The sequence below is a fragment of the Oncorhynchus keta genome, chromosome 5 (genome assembly GCF_023373465.1).
Source record: "Oncorhynchus keta strain PuntledgeMale-10-30-2019 chromosome 5, Oket_V2, whole genome shotgun sequence".
NCBI classification, from domain to species: domain Eukaryota; kingdom Metazoa; phylum Chordata; class Actinopteri; order Salmoniformes; family Salmonidae; genus Oncorhynchus; species Oncorhynchus keta.
In genome coordinates, this window is record NC_068425.1 from 8361630 (window position 1) to 8387700 (window position 26071).

Consider the following 26071-nt stretch of genomic DNA (forward strand, 5'->3'; position numbering starts at 1 on the left):
CACTATGATGTCTTGGCTACTTTATGTGTCATGTACACTGGGGAAGTTGTCGGTTGACAATTTCCAGATCATTTGTGTGTAATTATCTACGAGGGAATACCAGGCCCGATGGTTCTATTGAATATGAAATGTCACACTGATGGTACCTGGAAAGGGAACGTGACCATTGAGAGACATGGGGGTCGTGGAATGGACACTTGAGTGTTTGGGTGAGTGTCTGGGCTGACAGGTCAACTTTCTCTCCCAGCCATTAATTCAATCAGCCTCGCACAGTTTGCTGTCACTGAGCCTTAAGTATTCACTTCCATCGGTTAAATTCAAATTCGTGTGTTTCATACACCTGTGAAAGAGCAAACCTTGGTTTATGACCAAGTCAGTGTTTGCGCATACCTTTATAACTGCAGCAGATGGACGGTGCTCGCTATTTTTATGTAGGGGCAAATGGTAGACAGTTCTTTAAAAATACGTTTTCCAGAGAGGAATTTAGCTTTCCTATGATTTCCTGTTTCAAAACCTTATCCACAAGTTTTGTTCTGGACATACTTTTGAATTATATAGGCCTATGCTTATTTCACTTCCTGAGCCAAATGTGTTCTAGTCTACTTACTGAAAATGGTGTTCTAAGCAGTGACAAAATCTCAAAGACCTGTAAAGCATGCTCGCTCAGACCGTGCAAGACAGGTTGAATAATTATTACATTTTATTGAATGATTTCGTAAGTAGATACCTATTTGTGACAAAACCACAAACATAAACCACGTATAAAATCCATAAAATATAAACTTTTGACCCAGTCTTTTGGTATTTTTGAATTATCAGTAGATCGAGTATGTTCTCCCCATGAAACTATACAACAAGTCAACAAAACAACTAGATCTGGCTGGGTATTTAACTTACAAAAGAAATACATTAATTCACCATACAAGGAGAATTTCCTTTTATTTCTATACAGTTTAAATATGAACACGAATATGACATATATTTCAAATAGTTTCGTTACACATGACCAATCATTTTTTTGGGCCACATCCGAAATCAAGAGGCAAGCGCACAAAAACACTGTCATTCAGTTACCAGAATCATGATTTTTTTTAAAGAAACATAAAATGACAATAACAATAACAAAAATAGACAGTTAAGTGAACTTCTGGAATGCTACAACAAATTTACCAAACACAACTTTACCGGTGGGAGCTTTGGACATATGAAGGTAGTATCTTCATATGTGTAGGATATCCGAAGATGATGCCATACGCCATTTAATGCATTTTTTTTGTCTTCTTCTTTTCTTTACTCTGACCTCTTCTCTTCCTCCTCCTCTCCGCTGGTCTGAGAGGAGTTGATCAGTTTATTCTCCTTTTTCCACTTCATCCTTCTGTTCTGGAACCAAATTTTGATCTGGCGTTCTGTTAGGCACAGTGCGTGCGCAATCTCGATACGGCGCCTCCGGGTAAGGTACCTGTTAAAATGGAACTCTTTCTCCAGCTCGAGCGTCTGGTAGCGGGTGTACGTCTGACGACCCCTTCGACCGGGGTTACCGAAGGTCCCTGTCAAAAGAAAGGGAAGAGAGAGTCAAACATTAACTTGTGTTTATACCACTGATATAGATAGACAGGCTATGTCCGAGGAGAAAGAGCTTGGGGCGAATACCATGAACTCGTGAGCTTTTGCTGAAGATTTACGCCTTACTGGTAGACATGTGGTGTACAGTAGCAAACAATGATATAATTTCTATAGTCCTAGAAGCTGCCTTTAAATGAGTTCGTAAAAGTGCTGTTTACATCATATTGCACAGGGTTATGTCATAATTTTTTACAAATATGCACGATATTTGAATCATGTGTGTATTTTTGCGCCAAACAATATTATTTCCTGTTGTTTGTTTCCACACAAGTTATTTAGAGAAGGGGTGTTAGTTTTGACAAGTTTAATAACAACGTATTTTATCTTAATAAACACATTCTAGCCTGCAGTAGGGGCAAACCATGGCGCATCATAACATTAAAGAACAAGGAGCTCTTTATTGATCATCATAATTCTAAGCATTCACTAATTTACCCACACTGCTTCTGGCAAGTCACACACAGCTTCTTCTTAGAGACAGAAAACAATAAAAAGCCGTTGCAGAAGGGTGCACTTAAAGTGATCATAATTCAAATGTTAGGCATATATTATTATTATTGATATCCAACATTCAAGGAAGAGTAGCTCTCGCTCACTGTCTATTAAGAGTTGTTTAAGTTTTTTTTGTGTGTCGAAACGGAATTCCTCGAATGTAATTTATGGTGCTAATTTATTCCTCTATTGTTGTGTAGTGTGCTTCCCTATCATATCTCATGCCTCGGACATCATTTATAACTGTAACCCATAGCACTGTCACTATGTGTATTTGCCTTGTGATACATTTTGAACTTTGTGATAGTGAGAGTCTTTTTGTGGTGAATAACTAAGCACTAATAGCTGGAACCCTGTCAAAAAAACAATACGAGCCATTTTGTGATAAGAACCCATCTTTGATGGAACTGCTGTTCCATTGTTGCCAAGGATGTGTTCGTGTGCCGTGCGATTTGAATCTACAACGTGAATAATGTCAGCCTTGAGGCGATAAGAACCATAATCAAAACAGTTTATGGGGAGAGAAAAAAATGTACTTATGGAGGACTCATCAAAAGTGTACATTTGATTTTGTATAGCATGCTTTGCTTCCTTTACTTTCACCCTGGGTGTTAAGACACAACTAGAACGACAATATTTCCCACTGTATTGCTCTTCCGGCGCTATACAGTGCTGCTGCAGGTCACATGTAATAGGCAAGCTCTATGTATCAGCCCAGACAGGCAAAAACCAAAACAAACCGTAAGAAAAAACAAATTACATGACAATGTGGACTCACCGTTACACGAGTTCATCCTCTGCATCCACGGATAAACGGGCGTCGAGGGCTTCTGGTCCTCGCTGTCCCCGAATATGCTTTTATTTTGCCCCGAGCAGTCCGTCTTGCGATGGTCTTGGCTCAGGACGAGCGAATGTTCCTCTATGCTGGCGAGGGTGCAGGCGGGGTCCTTTTCCCTGTAAAAGCTGGCTGCTGCGTAGTCGCATGCACCGGCGGCGCTGGCCCGGCCATAGGCACCGTTCGCCTGCTGGTAATACGAGGATGGATACGCCTTGTCTTGAACGCTGGTAGCGCCATAGGCAGCACCAGGATAGTGTCTTAAAGGATCAGTGTATCCGGAGGAGTATAACGGTATCTGTCCCAAGAAAGACTCTTGTCCTCCAGGCAGAGTCACTGGAAAAGTTGAGTTTACAAAATAGGAACTCATTGGGAGGGTACAGGTTCTTTTCCTTGGTTTATGATTTGTTGTGTTTTATAGTCCAACTGGTTTAGCTATTAGTAGTTTATCGGAGATTGGGTTTTAGTTGAGGGGGGGCGCTGGGTGGCGATGTGCCAGTGCGGGACAGAGGGAAACCATACCATCTGACCAGGCGCTGACCAATAGCGTGCGTTAGTGTCTGCAAAATAGCACCCTGGAGGGGGGCTGTGATTGCATGCGCCGGGGGACCCCAGCGCAAACCCGAGAGCAGGCATTTTTTCTCTTCCATCTCTTTCGCCTTTCTCTCCTCCCAATGAGATTGCACAATACGAATCACACTGGAATTTTAAAGTGGTAAATTGAATACATAGACACTTCTCCCCCTTCTCTTTGGTCTTTGGTGAGCCATATACGGTAAAGGCCCTACTCACTCAAGACAACAAATATGACCCTTCAAATAATCCCCACATTAAAAAGGGCTTGAAAACGTAAATCATATAGAGACGCACCAATGGGAGTTTGAGTTATCTTCTGCATTTGAAATATTTTGTGTTTATATTTTTGGTCGTCTGATTTATTCGCTCAAGTACAGTAGATATGTGATGAAATATGTCCTCTCCCCTCTTACAGCACATTATCATCACCATTATTTCCATAGCGATTTCCATCCGGGTATTTGACAATATAATTAAAGTATATTTCAACATGCACGTGCTTAATATATTTATTGGAATTTATTGAATATTCAGCATTAGAATTGCTTTGGGTTTTGCAACAGTTGCCTTCACTAAACAATATTCCTATATTAGTTGAATATGATACAATATTTTGAGAGCCCTGGCTTTTATAAATGTTTAGAGCAAATTAGCTGCCGTACATTAGTCGATATGTTACCATTGGTTGTTTGTTGAACGGCTCTGGCCTACGTTGCGGTATCATACAAGTTCCTTATTACCGCATGTGTCTAGTCTGAGTGTGTATTTACATGCATGCTGCCCTGACCACATTTCATGCACCGGTTTTTATTTCAAAATTATTGACTGGGAAGGTCATTACGCGTTGTAAAGCTTTACATGTTTCGCTGACTTTTCTACCACGAGTCAAGTCAAGTCTGGATCTGTTTTTCATTTACAAATGGCATTTACAAAATCATAAATTAGCCAGTCCCATAAATAAGTCCGGTCCTCATACAAGTGTTGTCTGTAGAATAGCGCCGGCAGTCTGTGTATTTTTACTTTCATTTTGGTTCCCTTTCAAACCAGGACACAGAGCTTCCTTTGGTTTGGCTTAGTTTTGTGTGAACGGAAAACGTCCATTGTGTGACCATTTGTTAAAGTACACAGAGAAATGGGCCAGTCTAAGTCTCGGTTAATAATTAATGAATAATAACTACCATAAGCCATTTTTTCAGTCTTTAGCATAATGATCTGATGATATGGGGCTATTATTGTGTAAAAAATAACTTTAATGTCTGTTCCTCTGAACCAATTCTCATTTTGCTTTTTGTCTCGTTGCAGGTCTCCTTATAACTTTACAAACAACAAGGTAAAGCCAGCTGAAGTACTCTGACTTGGTAACTTCTGTGGACAAAACTGCACTGCAGAAAAGTTGTCTACAAATTGCATGAGAAGCATCACACTAGATACCAATTCATTGAACATTACACAATATATATGGACTATGACCGGAAATCCAAGTGAAGATGCGTCGGACTGTAGGGAGAAAAAGTTGTGATTTGTTTATACAGACCAGGGAGGAAACACTCGCCTGTCACTTTTTGTCATATTTCCCGGAACTACCTCATAGTCCCCCGAGTTCCGCATGACATATGCATATGTAAGTATGTGCTCTTTTCATGGTCTTGTATTGTTCTGTATATTTGTTTAAGATATAATATATTAATACATGTATGTACATGAGTATGTGTGTGAAACAAAGTTAAGTAGTAATAGGCCTATATTTCTTTGTAAATGTTATATTTTCTACTGTGGATAAAATGTTTTTTTACGCGCAGCATTTTGATGGAAATAATTGTCTTACAAGTATATTTTGCACGAATAAACATCTCGATTGCTTGTTCTGCTAAGTTAATAACTGCGTATAATGTCAAAAGGCCAATTTTGTCGATTGTAGATTTTCATAGGCCTATCTGTAATCTTGGTGATAATGTAGTAGGCCTTTCATTAAAATACAAGAAAATTGTAAACGAGTTGTGGTGTCTTGTGTTTTGGAGTTGCTGTTTTACTTCACTGGGGTGGGGAAAGTGTTTTTGTGTTTTATCACTTTATGGGGGCTTGTAAATTCACAGACACGATTGGAATTGAAAACAAGTGGTGGCAGCAGAAGTTATAACAAATGTCCCTGGCTTAGCTCTTACTTCACTGTAAATTTGTTTTAAGTGCTTATTATATAAGTGCACTTAACCTATCCATAACACATGAAACAATTCAGAAGTATTTAGAGCCATTTGACTTCTATTCGCAGGTTTAGTGCGCACTTCTATTCGCAGGTTTAGTGCGCACTCGCGTGCGTAGCCTAATTCATTCGGTTATCGAAAAGAGGCATCTGTTTTTGACACTTCTCCGCCCCATTCTGCTACAGTTGTCATAAACAGTAATCCTACTTTTAACCTTTTTGATTATTGAAAGTGATTATTGTGATTGGAATATTCTACTTTTTAGTCAATTGTATGAAATTAAACCGAGGGTTCGCCAGTCTTATACATTTTCATTGCAAACACAGCGACTCGATAACTCTGAAGAAACTCCAGTTCTGGCCAAGGCATTCTGCAAGTCTTTACATGCATGACAGTGTGTGGAAATGTCGAATTAAACGGAGGTAGATAGCGATGCTTTTCCGCACATGTTTAGCTTGGAAATGCATAGTTTAACGTTTAGAACTATAATCAAATAGTAGCAAACTAATTGTATCAATATTAGCAAATAGTGTTACCGTAGCCCATGCAGCATTGCATGGTTTTAAGTCGCGGTGTTGCAACGGTGTTCTATCAAGTGAATGACTTGTACTGGTTAATGATAGTCCGTGAAGTTACTAGTCCTTCACGGACTTTCAATTCTTGTGAAGTCACTAGACGGTTACCTGATCAGCCTTCAGCCAAATCTTTGGACACAGGTTACTCATTAAATATTTCAAAGCGTTAGTCTCATAGAGTTTCATATAGGCCTACTGTAGACCTAATTACTTCTAACACATTGTATTGCTAATATTCTCATGTTTTGTCACTTTTAATCATGGTTGTCAGTCAAAATATAGATATTTAGTCATTTCTGTGTTCTGATATTGTAAAAATACACACTTCAAATGGAAATGATTATATGTTGTTCATTGGATAGGCGGAGGGTAGCCTAGTGGTTAGAGAGTTGGACTTGTAACCTGAAAGGTTGCAAGATCGAATCCCAGAGCTGTAAAATTAAATTTGACATTTAAACTAAACAATTAGCCATCTCAATGTAACACACACACGGTACGAAAGGTGTTTACAAATGACTGCCTTGAGTGTGCGACCGCACTAAACCAAATGAAAACAGTGACCAAGGACAAATCCTGTGTGGTTCCAACACACACACCTCCCCTGTATCCACCACCACAGCTCCATACCCCTCTCACTGTGTCTCCACTTCAACACGACCCTCACAAATAATAGGGCCAGATTGCATTTATAGCACGGTTGCTTTCTTGGGGAGAGCATCACTTAATACACCAAATGACCAACTAAAGTCAGCCGGGTAATAACAGTGAAAGTTACACTGAGTGAGTGAATCCAGGTTGGCTCTAACACGGGGCCGCCACTACACGCTCCACTCACTGCACAATGCAATAACCTTGGAGCGGTCATCCGCTTACGTCTTGGTGAAGGGCTTTTTAGAAGGGGAGAAGTGGGGGGATGCACGAAATCGAGCCTTAAGGCTTGGGCTTCTGCATGTGTGCCACAAATCTCCCCCAAACGCAGACACATCAAAGCGCGGCAACAGCAGCTCGAGAATTTACAACCTCTGCATTCTTTTACGTTTCACTGCCACCGAGCCAAACCCGCCCATTACAGCTTTCCTGTTATCTCCTGCCCCAGCCAGGGCCTCACCGTTTTGTTACACAATATAGTTCAGAAGAGGGACCAATAACACTGGAAATATCACATCTGTGGGCTGTTTGTCAACAGCTCACGCACTTAGCGACAAACACATTTCTGCACAATCATAGGAGCACAATATGCAGGGTTCAACTGTACACTATTCCACTCGAACACAGAGACACACATAAATGCACATGCACACGCACACGCACCAGACAGAAGGCCCTGATATTGGAGGCTGTTGGGCATTATGGAAAAATGGACGCTAGATGGCACCAAAGAGTTAGGAAGGAGCTGCAGCAGACAGCGACCTGCGTCACTGCAAGATCAAATCAACTGGCATTACTGCAAGCTTCAAGACTGCCAAGTCAGCTTATCACATTTGGAAATGAAATCCAAAACAAAGTCTCTATAATCGTTAAGTGGAATAGGATATATGTTTATGCACTAGGCTGCTACCGTTTATTTCTTTGATAGTTATTGTATCTGCATGGATGCACTTCTATAGTGGGCTGCGTATTGTGCTGACAATATGTGATACAATACCAAATGTACTATGCTATGACATAGTACATGTATATTATAACATGTTGTAATTAAATACCATATCATTCAGTGGTTCTTTGTTTTGTTCATGTCACTTTTCTTCTTGGATTTGAGTCTGTATTTTGCGGTGCTACTGAATAAAATGAATAAGGAATTGTTGTGTTTGTTTGTTGGGATGTCATATACTGAAGTGAGATGATAAAGAAAATAGATTTTGATATTAGAGATATTGTGATAAGCTGTAGACAGACAGACAGACAGACACACACACACACACACGCACACACAGATGGATATACTTGCAGATCGATGTATAAGCAGATAGACTGTCAAACCCTTGATACACAGCTAGAAGCGAATAGTATCACACACAATTACGCATTATATACTAATAATAATAATACCGCCATTGATTATACATTGGAAAAATAATATGTTATTACTTTGTATGAGGATTGGCAAGCAAGTATAGGCTATTTGTGGTAGTTGTAGTATGGTGGTACATTGAAATAACGAAATAGTAGACTACGTCTGGTTTAAGGCACAGACGGAATGAAACAGATATCATAACAAGTGCACTGTGGAAGCAACCTTTATGGTGGGTGTGGGGACCTTTTAATGAGGAGGATACGACAAATGGACACCAAAGGGTCTAGCGTGTAAAAACAATACCGGATGATGGCACAGAAGGGGGAATGAAAGGGGAAATAAAGCAATAAAAGTGGGCGAGATCACCCCGCAGACACATACAAAAACATTCTACACCGCACAGACGTACCAACTGTCCAGTAACCTGGAAGCGTTGTGTCGGTGATCTGGAAGTGATACGCTACACCACTATTTGTCAAGCCCTAGCCTAATGGGGGATTTAGAAAAAAGACGGTCAGTCTCAATGCTAAACTCAAACGATCATCTGCTATCTCTACAAAACGCCATGTTGTGTGCCTCGTCTTGTGCGTTTCCACGCTTTAGGGAGGCGTATGAGAGCGAAGGAATGTTGTATAGCTCCGTGTTTTTTTTATTAAGGATTCCACTTAAGAGGTGACCCAACACTGTACATCAGAAATTCTATTTGCATAGGAGCCGCTACATCAAACCTCGCCCTCGCAGCCCGGACACTGGTATCCATATACCACAAACAACCTCAGCCAGCCACAAATGAGCATATCGAAATCGATATGTATTTCTCTAATATGCCTCCGAGCCAAATGCAAATTCGTCATGCACACATAAGAAGGTAAACATCTCCAAGCACTTTCGAGTGACGACATCTTATAGAACGTCATCATAGAATGTAATATTTACTAAAGGTTTATGCACACTTAAAATGTGAATATTTTCATTGGAGAGAGCAGTCATGATTGCGTTTTGAATAATTGTTTTCAAACTTTCTGTGAAACGAGACAGCGTGAGTGTAATGACAGACAAGCACGCGTTTACCTTTGTTGATAATCCGTCACTAAGTCCTTGGATAGCATCCGCGAGTCTCGCACAGCTCGCGGTACAGCATTCCCGTTGCCCCAGCTCCGTACAGCCATTAGCGCGCGAAGTCACCACTGTGGCTTTACAGTGTCGCAGGCCGCCTCCATACCGTTTCATTTACATTAGTCAACAGGAATGAAGCATCCCGGTATGAAAAATTAGACGAGACCCTCCGTTGTGTCCAGATCTCTCACAGTCAGTCACTCTCTCCATCGCAGCGGAAATTCCATTCACAGTCGGCCACATTAGCATAGCGCAGGGCGAGGAGGCAGGTCTCCCAGTTTCTCTGTAAACACTGCGCCGGGACAAGGTTATTTTTTTATTTCATACATGCGATTAAACCGCCTAGAACCTTGAAGGAGCACAGTGTTGCTGCAGAAGGTGCGGTGTCCAAAAGATTGCTGCAATATAACCACTTGGGAAATCATAAAAAGTTCATGTTCACGGTTACCCATCCACATGACCATCCTCGGCCAATCCCAGGACCCAGGCACTCATAAAGTTCTATCACAAAGTTGTAAATTTTCATAAAACAACAAAGAATTTATTGCGTTTCTTCATGACTGCTTTAGCAGCAGTGGTTCCTCCATCGCCATCTTTTTTTCTCTCAAATAGGAAAAGCATAGGGAGGATTTCTCTTGTGTTTCACGTGAAAGATTTTGTAGGCCGATCGGAGAGACATAAACGTTTCTTGTGATGATGTTTCTGTGCTCTTATAAGAAATTAATACAACTACATTGCTCAGATATTTCATATCTAGTCTTTTCTCCAAAGATATTGGAAAAAATATATCTTTGTGTGCTATTGGCACAATGCGTTGGAGGACAAGACTAGGCTTATATATTGACCTTTTCCCAGCTGTTTAGTTATATTATCATTGTATTGTTGAAATGTAAAAGAAAATGAAATTGTATAAAAAACAAGAACTACTTACAACAAGAGAAAATGATGAACCAGCATATCTCCTTGAATAGTTGCATCCTGAAATTACATCAATGTTAGCCATTTACGTTAGTTATAGGCTATCGACGCATTCCCGAGGCCTTTGTTCAGATGTTAGGGTTATTAGTCGCATTAATATTGCTTGCATGAGACCAGCTTTGTGTATTGACGGTGTATTGGTGGTGCATGTTCAGAACAAAACCATTTTCAGAACAAATATTGCACGGCTGCGATATAGCATTGAAAACAGACTTTAATGCGTGTAAACTAAACCAACAAAGCATTCCAGTCGACCAAAATATCCAATAGGAGATACTTTGATAAAGAAGGTTTAATCGAATCTTGTGCAACAACACAACCATGGAAATGTGCAAATATCAATAGTCAACTGAACATCTTTGTTACAAAAGGCGTGCGTAAAATGTTTCGCACTGCGGCATACAATCGCCGCATTGTGGCCAAGGCCCAAATCATAAAGATATCTTGTTAAGAAGGTCCTAAAGAGAATGAAACGCATTTGCATCCTGGTTTCGTTTTCATCTAGTATACAATAACTAAACGATGCAAATTGATGCTGCCTATAAGCAAATTAAATGGGTTGATTATTAACGAATATGAAAATGGAAAGACTAAACTCTGAAGACGGGTATTGTTGCAGGGTCTGCAATCCTTGGCACATGAGCAGACGTTTTCGTAAGCACCTGTTTCCCATTTTGTTGATTTTTTGGTTACTTTTATGGTGGTTTCCGGTCTTTCATTGATGCAATAAACGCATTAGTTACAACCCCCAATGTACGTCTTCTCTTGGTCAGTGTTGTATGCACAGAACCAAGGCAGAGACTATAGCCAACAATTCCAGGGCAAACGGGTATATATAACATCCATAGGTTAGCCTAAAATATATACCACTAAACTAAATATTAAAAATAATTCAAACGCTTGCATCAGTAAACTAAACAGGATCGAAATCATGATACTGACAGGCTGTTCATAGCAATGCCAGTATCCCTATTATTATCAATATTAAACATTGGGCTGCATTAGAAATTAAACAGGTTAGGCTACCTTGTCTTTATAAACATAGATTCAAAATAATATTAAATGAAAATTATAACACTTTGCTATTAGGCCTACAAATGAATAGGCCTATTTATTTATTTGACCAGACTAGTCTGTCAGTGGAAGGCTAGCCTACTATCAACAAATGTGATAATGGGCGTAACAAAAAGTTGACAAAATTCGGATAAGATTGTGGATAGTATTATGCTTTCACAGGTCTTGTTAAACAAAATGCTTAATGTAGGCTCATTTGGTGAAATTCATTTAAGAAATATCACCTACAGCTGTACATGTAGCCTAGGCCTAGTCATTGAACCATCATACATATTAACGTTTGTCTTTTTATTTTTTAATCTTCGATAAGAATATTATTTCTGATTCAACAAATAGCCTAAGCCTCCTCGATAGGCCATCGCATATGCCTATGTATTACAAACATATAGGGCCTAAGCATTTAGGAATGTAGCACACACCAATCCAAGATAAATAAAAAACTAAAATAATTTGTAATTAATTACCTTTTGCTTTATTGACAGAACACTTGTGCAATTGAATAACACATAGTTCCTCACAACACGAAATTATACAAATTCCTACATATCGTGGTCCACTGTTGGCCAGCATCTCAAGAATAAAAACAAAATACGTAAAATCATTTGACATAGGGGTAAAAGCCCTTACAACAAGTCATAAAATATACATCCAGAAGATCACAAGATGACAGAGAATGAAAATATAACAACAAGGATGACCTTAGAGTTGCCAAACTGCTGCAAAGCCGATCCCTTTTCTCGCATACAGGCTAGTTTTCCCAACCAGAGTTTTGCAATATTACGGTCTATGCCAAAGAACTAGATAATATTTACCTAAATCAATATTTAAGCAACAATAGCTTATTTAGTATCGCTTAGAATCATAGTATTTTTTTCTTTATACAATTTCACTGTACTTTTAACAAAACAAGACGTGGCTATAGGCTACATTAATCATTAATCATTAATCTTATAGGTAGTATTGTATGTTTAACTCAGTGTAAGAATAGGGGGGACACGGTTTTCCCCTACGGTTTTAATATAATATCAGTCTCATGTAGTGCTCATTAGTCTTTTCACCGTCCATTCACCGTCGCTACTGGTCTTCATCCTCGTCCTCCTCGCCCCCCGGCGGTTCGGCTGCAGGGGAGCTCCGGCCAGGCGTCTTGTTCTCCTTCTTCCACTTCATCCTCCGGTTCTGGAACCAGATTTTGATCTGCCTCTCCGTCAGACACAGCGCGTGTGCGATCTCTATGCGTCTTCGGCGGGTCAGGTAGCGATTGAAGTGGAACTCCTTCTCAAGCTCCAGCGTCTGGTAACGCGTGTACGTCTGTCGACCTCGCTTCCTGTCTGCACCTGTATATAACAGAGGCAGAGCTTGTGTGAGAACACCGAACAGACAGAAATCGAGCGGAAACATATTTCATTTTTTCCTCAGCAATCTGAAATAGTAAAAAATTAAATGAACTCGAATGCTCTATCTAGATCGAATCTGTTTTTGTTCTTGTGAAAGAGTAGGCATATAGGCTATAGCTTGTCGTTAGTTTAAAAAAAACTAAATAACAAAGCTTTGATAAACGTGCATGGAAAGCATAAGTGCAGTGGACGGAAATGTGGTGGTATTTGCTGAATAAATGCAACAATTGAGTTATATTTCTGAAGATGATATGATTCGAATATCTTCTCAGAGGTTAAAAGGCAACTGGGAAAATCTTTGTCATAGTTTGGAAATAATTACATTTCTGAATCTAGCTGGGCCAAATGTAGTGCATCTGTTGTGCTACCTCAGTAGTGGCCTATGTTGTAAACACGACTTGCAGAGCAAATATAAACACCTCAAAGTTACATTTAACGAGCTGCTCCCACTACTAATTTTAAGAGTGTACAGTAAACAGTTTTACAATCCCCGAAGGTATAACCGTGGGGTAGTAAGAGGGAAGCGGATGTATAGGCCTGAACGGAAGTGATAGTAATCTCCACACTGTTATTTTGTTACGGAATTCTAGTAAAAAAGTATCACTTATCAGAAATCCAGCAACGTTTCATGAAAATAATAAGAAAAGAAAAGTAATATATAAGCAATATTTGTAATGAGATACTATAGGCCTTTACATGCTTAGTATTACCATCTTAGGTAATCTATAGGTTTCCTATTCCATCATATGCATAATACATTATATTTTGTGAAGTATCTAAACGAACTTAGCGCCACTTACTTTTCATTGACATTCATGGTGCAATTAATATAACTCTGTAATGCTATATGGACTGATATACAGTATCATTCCGTATCATTCAAATACAAGTAGGCTATAAAACCATAAAATCCAGCTGAAAATGCTCAGCTGTGTATTCATGCATTTCCCTTTCGCACAAAATACCTAACATTCCATTGCCTTGGAACAGAAATGGGAGTTTTGATGTGCTCAACAACATAACCTCCACCACACAACAGAACCCCTATCTCGTAATGAGGCGTAGGGTAGGGCCTTCTCGAATAAACCTCGATGGCATATAATATAAGCGAGGAGCAAAACTAGATCACTCCCTGTTGACATACACAGGGGGTTTTACTTCCAAAAGTTCCGCATACGATGCGAATGGGACGGGTCTCCTCCCGTTTCCGCTCAAGGCAGACATCTAATGGAGTCTGAGCTGAGCTGCTGCACTGTGGGGTTTTATTGCACGACGTGGTCACTGGTGTGGTTCTCATTTCCTCTCTGGCGACGTGTCACATTCTGGGTGAAACTGGCTCGAAATGAGACAGGAGGAGGTTTGGAGGTCTGGGGAGCCCGCCGAGGAAGGGGAGAGGGAGGGAAAGAGAGAGAGAGAGGGGGGGGGGTGTTCATATTGATTATATTTTTCTCTCCTATGGTGTCCTCAGTGATTTGTGCTTCAGCAGAGAGAAACGGCTTGGCTGGAATTCTTCTCCGTGAATCGCAGTTTTGTCAGGAGTTTTAACAAGGGCGAGCATTGTGCTCTCAGAGGAACTCTAGTACGCTCGCGCATAGTCTACTACACACCCGTCCCAGTGTATAAGACATTGAAAGTGTGTGTGTGTGGGGGGGGTTACTATATATAAACTATATTTGATAAGGGTATTATTTATAAAGTGACATTTGCTTGAGGATAAGTTATAGGGAAGTGGGTGTATTTCCAGACCAAATATTTGCTTTGTTAGGCTGAAACATCACACCCATATAGGCTAGTTGAACAACTCATCTAAATTAAAGTATATAAATTCATTGTTAGGCCATGCCACACCGGTGAACATGTCAGGATGTTTTTTATTTTTAGCAAGTCTCATGAAAACTGAAAGTCTCTGAAAGATTGTGTGTGTCTATGTATGTGTGTGTGTGTTTGTGTGTGTGTCTGTGTGGAGCAGAAGTCCTCACAAGATTAGTAAACAAACAAAAAGTTGACCAACTGGGGACATTTTGTTAGTCCCCACGAGGTCAAATGCTATTTCTAGGGGGTTTAGGGTTAAAGTTAGAATTATGTTATGGGTTAGGAGCTAGGGTTAGTTTTAGGGTTAGGGTTAGAAGCTAGGGTTAGGTTTAGGGTTAAGGTGAGTTTTTTGGGGTTAAGGTTAGGGTTAAGATTAGGGTTAGGGTAAGAGTATGGGTTAGGTTTAGGTCTAGGGATTAGGGAAAATAGGATTTTGAATGGGAGTGAATTGTGTCCCCCCACAAGGTTAGCTGTACAAGACTGTGTGTGTGTGTGTGTGTGTGTGTGTGTGTGTGTGTGTGTGTGAGAGAGAGAGAGAGAGAGAGAGCAAGCGAGAGAACGAGAGAGAGAGACTGCCTGTCACTGTCTACCTAGTCAACTTGAGCAATGTCTTGATTTGTTATATTTATTTGTGTATGAATAGTCTTAGCTATTGCAAACACCAATGAAGCATATTTCTTTATACCAGGTGCCTCATTAAATGACACTTGAAAATCTAAATTAGGTTTTCAAAGTCAGTTGGTGGCTCCTATAACCAAATTAGCAATTAGCAATTGGCAAAGAGAGTCAGACATGCCAGGCCATGCCAGGCATGAGCACGCTTCCATGAGTATTTTTTTTTCAAGTACGCATATTTCACACAAGGACATAAATAGCTTACACCCAACTTACACGACGAGTGTAAATTTATGAGAAAACGTGTGGCAACGAATACCTGCTACTAAATGTCAAAAGCCCTGCTAATGAGGACGTATCATTTTCAAAACGATTTATGATGTTGTACGTTTTACGCCAGAGGCTAACAAGAGAAGGGAGCACTAAATTGACAATTGACTGATAGGAAGTTTGTGGTAGTAGTAGCCAAGGCCTTGAGAGGTTACTGAAAATCATTAGACAAAAAGTTGTCAGACACTTTTTCACTTGAGCCGCGCGCACTGAAAGTTGTTGTTCCTTGATGGTGTGTAATTGTTCAGCCTCCTTGAGTGCGTAAAACGCACACCTCACAAACACAGGCAGGCGCGCGCACAGACATATACCACAGCTACACAGCCACTTACATCTACACACACATACACACATTATTTGACAGTACACTTGATCTAACAGTGGCGTAACATGAATTGCTATTTTGTGAGCATAATTTTCTCAGACTATATTTACTTGTTTGCTGGGTGGGCAGTAGGCAGCTGTAAGGCCCACTGAAACTATTCAACAAGCCAGTTCAGAATGTTAGACAATGGCGTTTCTATAACAAAACAACACAACCTAACATCGCAAACCAAGAGCTAACCAACTATTAGCATCGTATTATTTAGGGTGTTTGCAACATTCAGAGGCATTACTGCGATACTAATATAAGCCAGTGAACACAGGGCAGGGACCAGGAAATCATACAGAAAGTGACAACAGAAAGTGATGGAATAGCCTAAATAGGCTATTTCTTTCTACCCGAGGACGGAGTAAAATAATCCAACGCCCCCTCTCTCTGTTTTAACACAATACCGCCTAATGAATATTCAGATGTCTTAAATTATGGTTTTATTGAGGTCGTATAGCAATAAAAGATCTGCGCAGGCAAAGTGGTGTAAAGCATAGTTCAGGAAGTCGCTCTGGCCACTTCGCAACGACACTGTTTAAAGACCGTTTAGCGCAATTCCTTTCTCCCTTCCTCTTCTTTTGAAAACATACATTTTAAGCTCACGTACCTGAGCTTCTCATCCAGGGGTAGATCCGAAAACTGTCCTCGTTCTGTCTCTGCTCCGCCTTACCGCAGCTGGACACTTTGGACGGGTCACCACCGGAGCAAATCATGGAGAGGTCGGGGTGTTCAAAGTGGGAGCAGTGCATGTTCAGAGAGCCGGTGCCCAGCCCATATGCAGAGGGATACATGCTTCGGGTTTGGGTGGGCATGTTCCCTGCGTTATTGTACAGTCCCGATAGTGTGGAGGAAGAGGAGGAGAAGCCTGCGCCGCCGGAGCCCGAGACATAGCTGCTGGCGCCTGGTGAACTGGACGCAAAGGCGCAAGAAGTTTGCTCGGGAAAGACCCCACTTGGAAAAACCGAACTTGCAGCTTGATATTTAGAAAACAAAGCGTTCGCATAATACAATGAACTCATAATTTGACCGGTGATTTGTAGGCCGGGAGGTTTTAGTGTCGGTTTTACGAGGTACTGTGATATATTACAGAATTACAGTCTAGATTTACACCAAAAATCACCCCTTTTTCCTCAGGGGCCACGTGACGAGGGCCATGTGATACAAACTCATCCAATAACAACAGCTTCCTACAAGCTTAGCTAATGTGGAAAAAAAGTGCACCACTGACCATACAAATAAAATACTTCAGTCTATTCACTGTACGCCGAACCGTAGGCCTACCTCCAATCAAGGATGGTCGATGGTCAATAGAATATATGATGTAATCACCCGGCGCGTTGCACAATGATAAAAAGGCCTGATCCTTACAAATATCCAAATGAATGTATACAAACAGATCTTAAAATGTCCTCGACTTCTCGTTAGCTACCACACAAATAAGATAAACCCATTTGTTTCCATATTGATTTTACTTATCCTTGTCAGCGGTGGGATCTCTCAGCAAGTTCCTCTGTCTGTTATCCTGGTCTCTGCGCACGCAGCCTGAACTTTGTCCGTGGACCAGTGGTGCCCACTCGGGCCCGTTCTGGAAGAATTTCTGCTCTCGAGCATCCCTCTGTCGACAGCAACCATCTCCAGCACGACAGAGAAGCTCTGGACAACACAAGCACTTTTGCTTTTACGGAACTGGGAGGCCAGGAGCTGTCTCGAGTCGCCTCGTGCCACTTACCACCCTATCGCAGTGTTTGACAGGATTCACCTGGCGCACAGGTGCTTTTATGCACCTTTTTTTCTTTCCCTTCTCCAATAAAACTCAACATAAATGTGACTGTTATTGGAAGTGAAATATCATCACGTTTTCTTCTGAAGTGGGTCATATGATTTAGCCAGCCTTTACAGCGTGGTTCCACATGCCACGGCCTTATCTACGTCAACATTGTGTGGACATGAACATGTACGACACAATTCTGACCATGCGTCATCCTACATGGTTAGATGTATGCACCCAGTATCCATAAATAGTTATTGGTTTGGTGAAGGTTTTGATGCACTTGTGTAATTTTGGGTGAGATTACTAATTGGCTGAGTCAGTCTGTGTGGTGACGGTGGCTATTGGGATTCACACCTTGAGAGGAAATTAAGCAGAGAACAGCAATGATGTCACAGATCCTCGCTTGTAAACTTTATTGTGTCCTCTGTCTTCCGCCGTTTCCAGGTTTAGACAATAGAACAAAGTGATGAAGAACAATAAAGCGTATCATCAAGTCCCCATAAACTAATTCACGAGTAGCCTAGAGTACACATTCTGTTTAAACGAGGGGTCACATGACATCCTTTTTTATTTCCATTGTATTTTTATTCATTTTTATTTTTTTTGCACTGTGCGCATGCTTACCCAAATAAGGAAGACAACAAAATACCATCAATCAAAACGAACTAAGGAAGGACAAGTGTAAAAAGAGGATAGCCTACAGCATAAATAGGCAGTTTCATGTTGTTGGAATTCATTATTCTCTACGTCATCATAACATTGAAGTGAGAACAGTAAAAATTGCACAATTTAACTTAAAAACTATACAGCTGCCAAGATAATTGTTAATGTCAAAATTCTAACAATAAAAATGTTTTTTTTTCACGATAAATGTTCCACAAAGAAAGGACGCTATTTTTAACACAATAATACTTTCCAACATTAGATAAAAAGTACAAATGCTTAATTTCCCGTTCAAATGTTTCGTTTTGTCTCCCAACAACCACATTGTGAATGGTCCTGTCCTTTGTCACCGTCAGGAGACTTTCCCATCGATTGAATTAGCCAAAGACTGCCATGTTCCGAGACAAAACCACATGCTGGCTCCTCTTTCCTTATCGCTCTCGCTGCCTTTTCCGCGGTGCTGATTTTGACCCCCCAGTCTCCCTATAGCTTACATTTGCTTGGCTTTGTCGCAGTCTTCCCCGGACGAGTGTGTCCCCGCGCCCTGCTCCTTCTGTCGTTTCTCCTTCTCGATCTCTTCCTGCTCTGTCTTACTGCTGGGGAACTTGTCCTTGTTGTTTTCCTTTTTCCATTTCATCCTCCTGTTCTGAAACCAGATTTTGACCTGTCTCTCGGTCAGTCCCAGGGCGTGCGATACCTCGATTCGCCGCTTGCGGGTCAGGTAGGGGTTGAATAGGAACTCTTTCTCTAGCTCCAGTGTCTGGTAACGGCTGTAGGTCTGTCGGCCTCGCCTTCGTCCGGCAGCTGTTGGCAAAATGAGGGGACATGTTTGAGGAACACATACAAATAGCCATTACAAATAGCCTATACAAGTTCACAAATACGATTCTCTTATCTCCATCCCCAATATCCCCATACGCAATTGTTATTGTCTTTCGGCCTACAGAGTGAAGCTATCAATTATAAAATCCACTCGTTTTTATATCCCCAAGGTTATTTAAACCTAGATTGACTTGAAGTGACTTATCGGCACTGCAATACAATTCAAATGATTGGATGTTCAATGTCCACACATTCATAGGATATGAAGTCAAATCCAAAGTAAATCATGTCCGACGCCCACACATAGGCTACTCAATGCATTAGGTGAAGCTATAAAGCGCCTAACCTGTGGGAAATGGCCACCTTGTAGCGAAATAATCCCAGAGACCACTGTAAGTCGTAAAAGCGAGTAGTAAAACTTTAACCGGGGTGAGAAGTAAGAGAATCAGCTGCCGGTCAGCTCGCACATGGAGAGAAAAGCTTTGCTCTCCTCTCTATTCCCCCCTCTCTTGTATATGGCGGGGTCATTAAACTGTAAAGTGATTCGCAAGTTTTGGACACCATAAAACCATAAAAGCACGGTCTCTCTCCTTTTAAACACAGGAAATGTACCTCAGCCCTACTTGCGGATGGTGTAAGGTTTAACATTTTATCCCTTTTTATGCATACCCACAAGCAGTGTTTCAGTTTTAGCTCTGACTTACATTGCGGTCTCATCCACGGAAATAACTGCGTTGGAGAGGGGCTCTGTTCAGTGCTCTCCGTCTCGTCCCCGATGCCACCAGCCGCTAGCTTGCAGTCGTTGTACTGGACCAAATCCGCGTCCTGGGGTCCAAAAAGGGTTTGCCTCTGGAGAGCGTCGTACCCGTAGAAGTTGCCCGGCTCGCCATGGCATGTTACGGCGCATGGACTCTGTTGGTAAGGGGCACTGGAGAGCGTGGACGCGCCGTGGTGGTAAAATTCCTGGATTTGAGGGGGATGTTGGAAAGTTGCTCCAGTGCCTGGTCCATACACTACTGTGGGTCTACTCCCAAGGTCCTGCGCAAACCCGCACTCGTAATAATTGGGACGTAAAGAGTCTCCACTCTTGTATTTGGAGAAGAGAGAGTTGACAAAATATGAACTCATCTTTTGTTGTTGTTGGTTTTGTTGTTGTTTGTGATTAGAAAGACTCAAGCGCTCGAGAGGAAAGCAATTGACGAGTTCTTGGGTAAAAAAAAAAAAGAACCTGAGCTAGTTCGCAATATATGGACCGATGTTGTATTTCAATACACTCAATCTAAATAGCTGGAGCCACAATCATGCCGATTCCATAAAATCGTCTCCACTGAAATGCTCCTGCATCACAATTCCGGTATGAGGTGCCAGTTCACAAACAGTTTTCTGTGATTTACTCCGCTGCAAATGAGTTGTTTCATATTTTGCGGTGTCTTTTCACGATAATTTGCATCTATTATCGGGTCCTCATCTCATTGGCTTCTCGCATCCCACACGGACACTGCTCTGCTCTGCGGGCTTCTGATATGGAAGGAGTGAGAGAATGAAAAAGGGAGAAAAAGAGAAAGGGAGAGAGACGGAGAGGGAGCAAGGGACTAAGGGAAAGAGAGGGGGGTCGAGGGAGAGAGGAGGGGAGAATATGCGCATTAATATATTCAAGCGGGTAAGTTAATGAGAAATCTGCCGCTTCGCATCAGATCAAATACAGAGCACCCCCCACCCCAACGTACCCACTCTAAAAACCTCTCTTAAAGAGATTGATTTTTAGCATGTAGGCTGGGTAATGGTCAACCTAAAGGGATGCACATATAGCCTACTCATTCATTTCTAAATTGTAACGAGGTGGGTTCCTCTTTTTCGAAAATGTCAGGGTCGCCCTGGCAAATTGTGAAAGTACACGATGTAATTGGTATCAGTTTTAATAAGTCCTATAAATGTAATTGCAGTTCTAAAACAACTTGTCAAAGCCTCGGCACCAGCGTCTGAGGCTTGTTGAGAACAAATGAGGTAGTCAGATTTAACATTTTGATTATCGTATTTTTATAAATATGATATTCATAAAGATGTGATGTCTGGAAGGCGCGCCACTCGTGGTATAATGGAGAAAGTGGTTGTAAATGGTTTAACAAACTATAAAATGCAATAAACGCTGAGGCTGTTTGTTGTTTACACCTAGCATCAAAAAAGCTGTTAGGATTTTATGAGGTTCCACGACCAAAGCCATAAATGCTTCACTTGGAGCAATTTCACCGATACAGAAATATTCAAGTATTTCATTGTCATTTTAGTTGTGTTTTCCATACGGACTGTCATTATAGAAGCTGATATTTTAACCCCTAGACGTATTTTCTGGAATAACTAACGAGGGGACAATTTGTGGAAAGGTTGTGTTCGTTAATGACCTCATAAAAACGAAAATATTGTTAGGATTGGGACTAAAATCAGTTTTAAAATCAGTTTTAAAGAGAATATAGACCTACGTGATTGGTTTAAGAAATAGGCTGAGCGGAGTTTGCATTTACTAAATGAAGCCAAGGAGGAGTCTCTTCAAGCATTTATTCAGAGTTATAGTATTAGGACAACTAGCCTAGAAAATGAAGATTATGATAACATTTCTTAGTTAGGCTATATTAGCCGATATATGACTTACATTGTAGTGTAGGAGCCAAACGAATTGTAACTTTTTGTTATTCTTGCGTTATGCAGTTTTCCGATATTATGTAAGATACAGGCCTATATGTTCAGGATTGTTGAAATGAAGTGAGAAAATATCTATTTTATGTGCATTATTTTATTCCTAGTGTGCGTATGCAAGTATTGGCCCTGCTAGGCTACTGTCAAATGTAACCGTTGCCATTTTTAAAACATATTATTGACAAAGGAGACCTGAATGACTGAATGAGGACTACCCTTTTTTACCGTGTATTTGGAAAACTATAAAATATATGTCATGTGAATGTCCAATTTACAGTAGGACAATTTGTCTGCCATGTTCATATTGTATAGCATGTGCATTCATGATAGGTTACGTTAAGGAGTGTCCTGCAATTCTAATAAAGGTTCTAACCCAAACCAATTAGCTATATATTAGAATTATAACGAACTTTCAAATTAGCTACACTGAATGAACTGTTATCCTTTACATATCAGAGGGTTCTAATGTAAATTCAAAGATATTTCACAGCGCTAAAGCGTTACCAATGTAGAGTTGCGGCATTTTACATCTAGTATGACGATTTACAGCACGAGTCTCTTATTTCCATATTTCGTTACATTATGAAAAACATCAATATGAACAGCGTTTTTCGATCAAAAATAATGAATATAATAGTAGTACTACAAAGTTTAACATATTGCAGTCGAATAAGAATAAATCATAAAAACCTTCACAACATTCGGTTGATTTGAATAATTATTCCCAAAGTCATGGACAACAACTTTAAACCAACAGAAGATAAATTATTTAAAATTAGTAGGCTATATAATCTTATCAGAAGAGCTGTGCCCTCTATATAAGTGCTTTAGGGCAAATAAATTATTTCTAGGCTAATAACATTTCTGAAGAAGCAAGCAAATAGTTAAAATCATTGTCAATGCGCTTCTATTTCACTATCCAAATACATAGGCCTTTATTTGAAATCTTACCATAATATAGGAGAAACATATAGGCCTATATTAATCTTCTTGCCGCCATTCAAAATCTCTTCAAGAGGCTCTCTTGGCCCACGTTTAGGTGGTGTAAGTGGCATGTCTGAGTTTTCTAAGGACTTCCGGATAGGCGGACAACACAGTGGTGGCTTCCTTTCGTGGACCAACATCGCCATCAAGAGGCCGTTTTTAGGTGTGCCGCAGGGATTTCAGATTATTACCAGTTTATGATTCTATAAAACACGACACATACACCCACATAATGAAGGTATTTCACAACTAAACAGTGAAAGTATAGGCCTTATTTCGAAAAAAAAACAAAAAAACAATAGGCTACAAGGGCTGTTCCTCTGGTTGAGTCTGAAGACAGTCTGAAGACATGTTAGTCTATACACAGGCTTAATGCCGTATAGATGAATTAATATTGCTAAAAATGGGTCATTATGTAGGTCTATTTAATTGTTAATTGACGAATATCTATATGTAGCCTATATACGTATTTTTGTAAGAAATAATTAGCTGCCGTACATGGGCCTACATATTGTGGAAAATAATAGAACACATATTTGTTTCATTTAGTTGTTACACTATGAGCTATCTACCTAGTAGAAAGCATAACTTGCATTTGATAATATGCAGACAACAAATTAAACATATCATTTGAGATGCTGTAAGGAAAAAAAATAAAAACACGAAAATGTTAAAATATTTATGTAACTTTGTAATCATATGGCAAGTGAGGTTATTCATTATTTCTAAAACGAATGACGTGTAAACACGAGGGTAAATTATGCTTCAACCATATTCGAAAATAAGAATTATCCGAACATTTATTTTAAGAACATTGACTCAAGCTCATGCTAGGAAATGATCATTTCCATACTTTTAACTAAGTTGATGGAAAAACATAATCAACAATGTGAATAGAAACACTCATTGACTACGCACATATTTGGGAAGTCAAGCTTGCCGTGATTGAGAAGTCAAAGCAATTTAGACACAATATAATATTCATTTAGCCCATATTTAGCCCATATGAGCCCATATGAGTTATATGAGTTATGCGACTCCAAAAAATCTTTCCAGATGAAGACAAAGTCAACCCCTGTCTGTATTCTCTGCCCCCAGGGTACTCCTGGAACATTTGTTCATATGATCTCTCGACTACATGGTGCAAAAGTAGAGAATATTAACTTATGGACTACAACACTTGGCAGTATAAAGTCATGATTTTTAATATGTGTACTTATGTAAGCAGGTCCTGTGGGTTGGAAGCGGAGGGGTGGGCATTTATGTCATTTCTGTTGGTTTTTGTTTTTTTGTTTCACCTGTAAACCAAAAAAAAAACATTTAAAAAAAACTTGATCACAATACAAATCTGTATGTATAGAAACATTCATTGACTATGCACATATTTGAGAAGTGTAGCTTGCAGAGATTTAAATGCCAAATCAATTTAGAGACAGTATAGTTAGTATACATTTTACTTATTACTATTCGTTCATCTCTGGTTATTATTGTTTGGCCTAATTGTAGCCTATAATTCTGGTATTTTCTTTGAAAAGTGTCGTAGAGCTAGGCTAATTGTAGGCCTCGTAGTGGTAGCAAATAGTGACGAGTGGTAATGATTGTCAAAAAGAGGTTGCAACAATCATAGTTATTTCAGATTTGGTATGACAATCTGGCATATGATAAAATTGCCATGATACATTTTATGTACTCTATCCAGGAGTTTGCCTTTCTACTCAATGAATGTCTGCAAAATCTGATCATACTGTCATACAACAGAATTACAAACTGAGAACATGGGAAAACAGAGCTTTGAAAAGTAAGAGAGCTGCACTCTGACCACCTATTATAACCTATTCCATGACCTAACAATGTAAAGTTCTGCCACAAAATGGCCAGCCTAGCCTGGGCGCGAGGTTGTATACAGATTAAAGTTCCCCTATGTCAGACGTCTCGCCAGAATCTTTTTGTGGCGTTTTATGGCACTGCTGTAGGGCGGCCAGGATGCGCTCGGAAGTGAAACAAAGGGAGGCTGCGAGAACACTGGACTCCGGCGGTTCATCTGGAAGTCCAGACCTGGCCACGCAAGCCCCCCCACTCCTAGTGGAATCCGTAAACAACAAACGCAGCAAACAATAAACGACAAAACGCAATGGAACAACGTAAATCCCCAGTCTAGAACGTGGTTTAGGCCTACCCCACGACACCTCGAAACAGTTATTAAGGAGGACTTGAAACTTTTCATTCTCCCGGTGTTTGCTTTACAGCCGTTTAGTTCTTAACCTTCAGAAATGTATACCCTATAAAGTTTTATTGCAGTCATATTATTTTATTGCGGCACACCGCATTGAATTTTCTTTCTCTCTTTTATGACAGTCGGCTTCCCCATCTCCTCCTCCCCAAACGAAAGCCCATATCCTCTTTGCTGTTTGTTTCCTCTTGAAAAATACCATAACAGGCCCAGGATTGGGTGGTACAGAACCGTAATAACCAATACTGACCCCCTAGCCTACTTAAGAAGAAATAGGCCTTTTATTCACATATGCTTGGCGACGCAAAAAACTTCAATGTCTCAGTTGCACATCTGCAAGCCAGTAGTTCTGGTTGGCCCGAACTTCAAGATATATTTTAATTACTACAGGCTGCAGGGATTCAGAGAATAACACCCAACAATGTTATTGTGCATTCAACCTCATGTAGCCTATATTCCGTTTCCAGAGTTATACGCCCATGTAGTTATTTTCCATTTCTGAAAATAAATCAATGAAACATTTGGCATAATAGTTTATTATAGGATGTTACAGAAGGATATAGGGTATGAATTGAATCATTATGCACCACACTGTACCAAAATATGCGCAATGTCTATAGAACTATTTAATCCAAGTTCATGAATAGACAGACTGCTTTTTAGTTCAATATAATGCATGGACTCGTTATGCAAAGGGTTGGGCATTTGCTGGGCGTGCCATATTTTGGAAAGACGCATTCAAAAATCATACAGTTTTCTTCATTTCTTCAGTTCATCTTTGGAAAAAAGGTAACATGGGCCTCAGAATCATAACCTACCTCACTAGTCGTGTGTCACAGGCCTCATGATTAGTATTTTCCACGCACAATACAGCACAGCCGATGTGTTTCATTCCATGTCCT

The 26071-nt window shown here is 40.3% G+C and overlaps 4 protein-coding genes across 5 annotated transcripts in view; all 4 read right to left on the reverse strand.

Annotated features, from left to right (window-relative positions):
* LOC118384429 (homeobox protein Hox-B3a-like) overlaps nucleotides 1-10005 on the reverse strand; it is a 56539-nt gene extending 46534 nt beyond the window's left edge. For both annotated transcript variants that reach the window (XM_052518636.1, XM_052518635.1), the window contains exon 1: nucleotides 9388-10005. The gene's annotated coding sequence lies outside the window, so the exon portion shown is untranslated. The remainder of the gene's footprint in view (nucleotides 1-9387) is intronic.
* LOC118384433 (homeobox protein Hox-B6a) lies at nucleotides 678-3509 on the reverse strand. Its single transcript, XM_052518639.1, has 2 exons — nucleotides 2894-3509; nucleotides 678-1547 (listed from the first exon to the last, which is right to left on the reverse strand). The coding sequence occupies exons 1-2, from the start codon at nucleotides 3318-3320 to the stop codon at nucleotides 1291-1293; spliced, it is 684 nt and encodes a 227-aa protein (XP_052374599.1). The 5' UTR covers nucleotides 3321-3509; the 3' UTR covers nucleotides 678-1290.
* Nucleotides 10006-11933: 1928 nt separating the features above from the next.
* Nucleotides 11934-17663, reverse strand: LOC118370463 (homeobox protein Hox-B7a). Its single transcript, XM_035755470.2, has 2 exons — nucleotides 16616-17663; nucleotides 11934-12818 (listed from the first exon to the last, which is right to left on the reverse strand). The coding sequence occupies exons 1-2, from the start codon at nucleotides 17025-17027 to the stop codon at nucleotides 12559-12561; spliced, it is 672 nt and encodes a 223-aa protein (XP_035611363.1). The 5' UTR covers nucleotides 17028-17663; the 3' UTR covers nucleotides 11934-12558.
* A 514-nt stretch (nucleotides 17664-18177) lies between these two features.
* On the reverse strand, nucleotides 18178-20812 carry LOC118370466 (homeobox protein Hox-B8a). Its single transcript, XM_035755473.2, has 2 exons — nucleotides 19969-20812; nucleotides 18178-19246 (listed from the first exon to the last, which is right to left on the reverse strand). Exons 1-2 carry the CDS (start codon nucleotides 20390-20392, stop codon nucleotides 18933-18935), a joined length of 738 nt encoding a protein of 245 aa, XP_035611366.1. The 5' UTR covers nucleotides 20393-20812; the 3' UTR covers nucleotides 18178-18932.
* Nucleotides 20813-26071: the final 5259 nt, after the last annotated feature.

What these genes read in the sequence shown, in the direction of transcription:
- LOC118384433 (XM_052518639.1), bottom strand. Translation starts at nt 3,320, where the DNA reads ATGAGTTCCTATTTTGTAAACTCAACTTTTCCAGTGACTCTGCCTGGA. An exon ending in GAGGATGAACTCGTGTAACG is followed by an intron (nt 1,548 to 2,893) that starts GTGAGTCCACAT and finishes TTCTTTTGACAG; the next exon opens with GGACCTTCGGTAACCCCGGT.
- LOC118370463 (XM_035755470.2), bottom strand. Translation starts at nt 17,027, where the DNA reads ATGAGTTCATTGTATTATGCGAACGCTTTGTTTTCTAAATATCAAGCT. An exon ending in CCCCTGGATGAGAAGCTCAG is followed by an intron (nt 12,819 to 16,615) that starts GTACGTGAGCTT and finishes TGTTATATACAG; the next exon opens with GTGCAGACAGGAAGCGAGGT.
- LOC118370466 (XM_035755473.2), bottom strand. Translation starts at nt 20,392, where the DNA reads ATGAGTTCATATTTTGTCAACTCTCTCTTCTCCAAATACAAGAGTGGA. An exon ending in TCCGTGGATGAGACCGCAAT is followed by an intron (nt 19,247 to 19,968) that starts GTAAGTCAGAGC and finishes TTTTGCCAACAG; the next exon opens with CTGCCGGACGAAGGCGAGGC.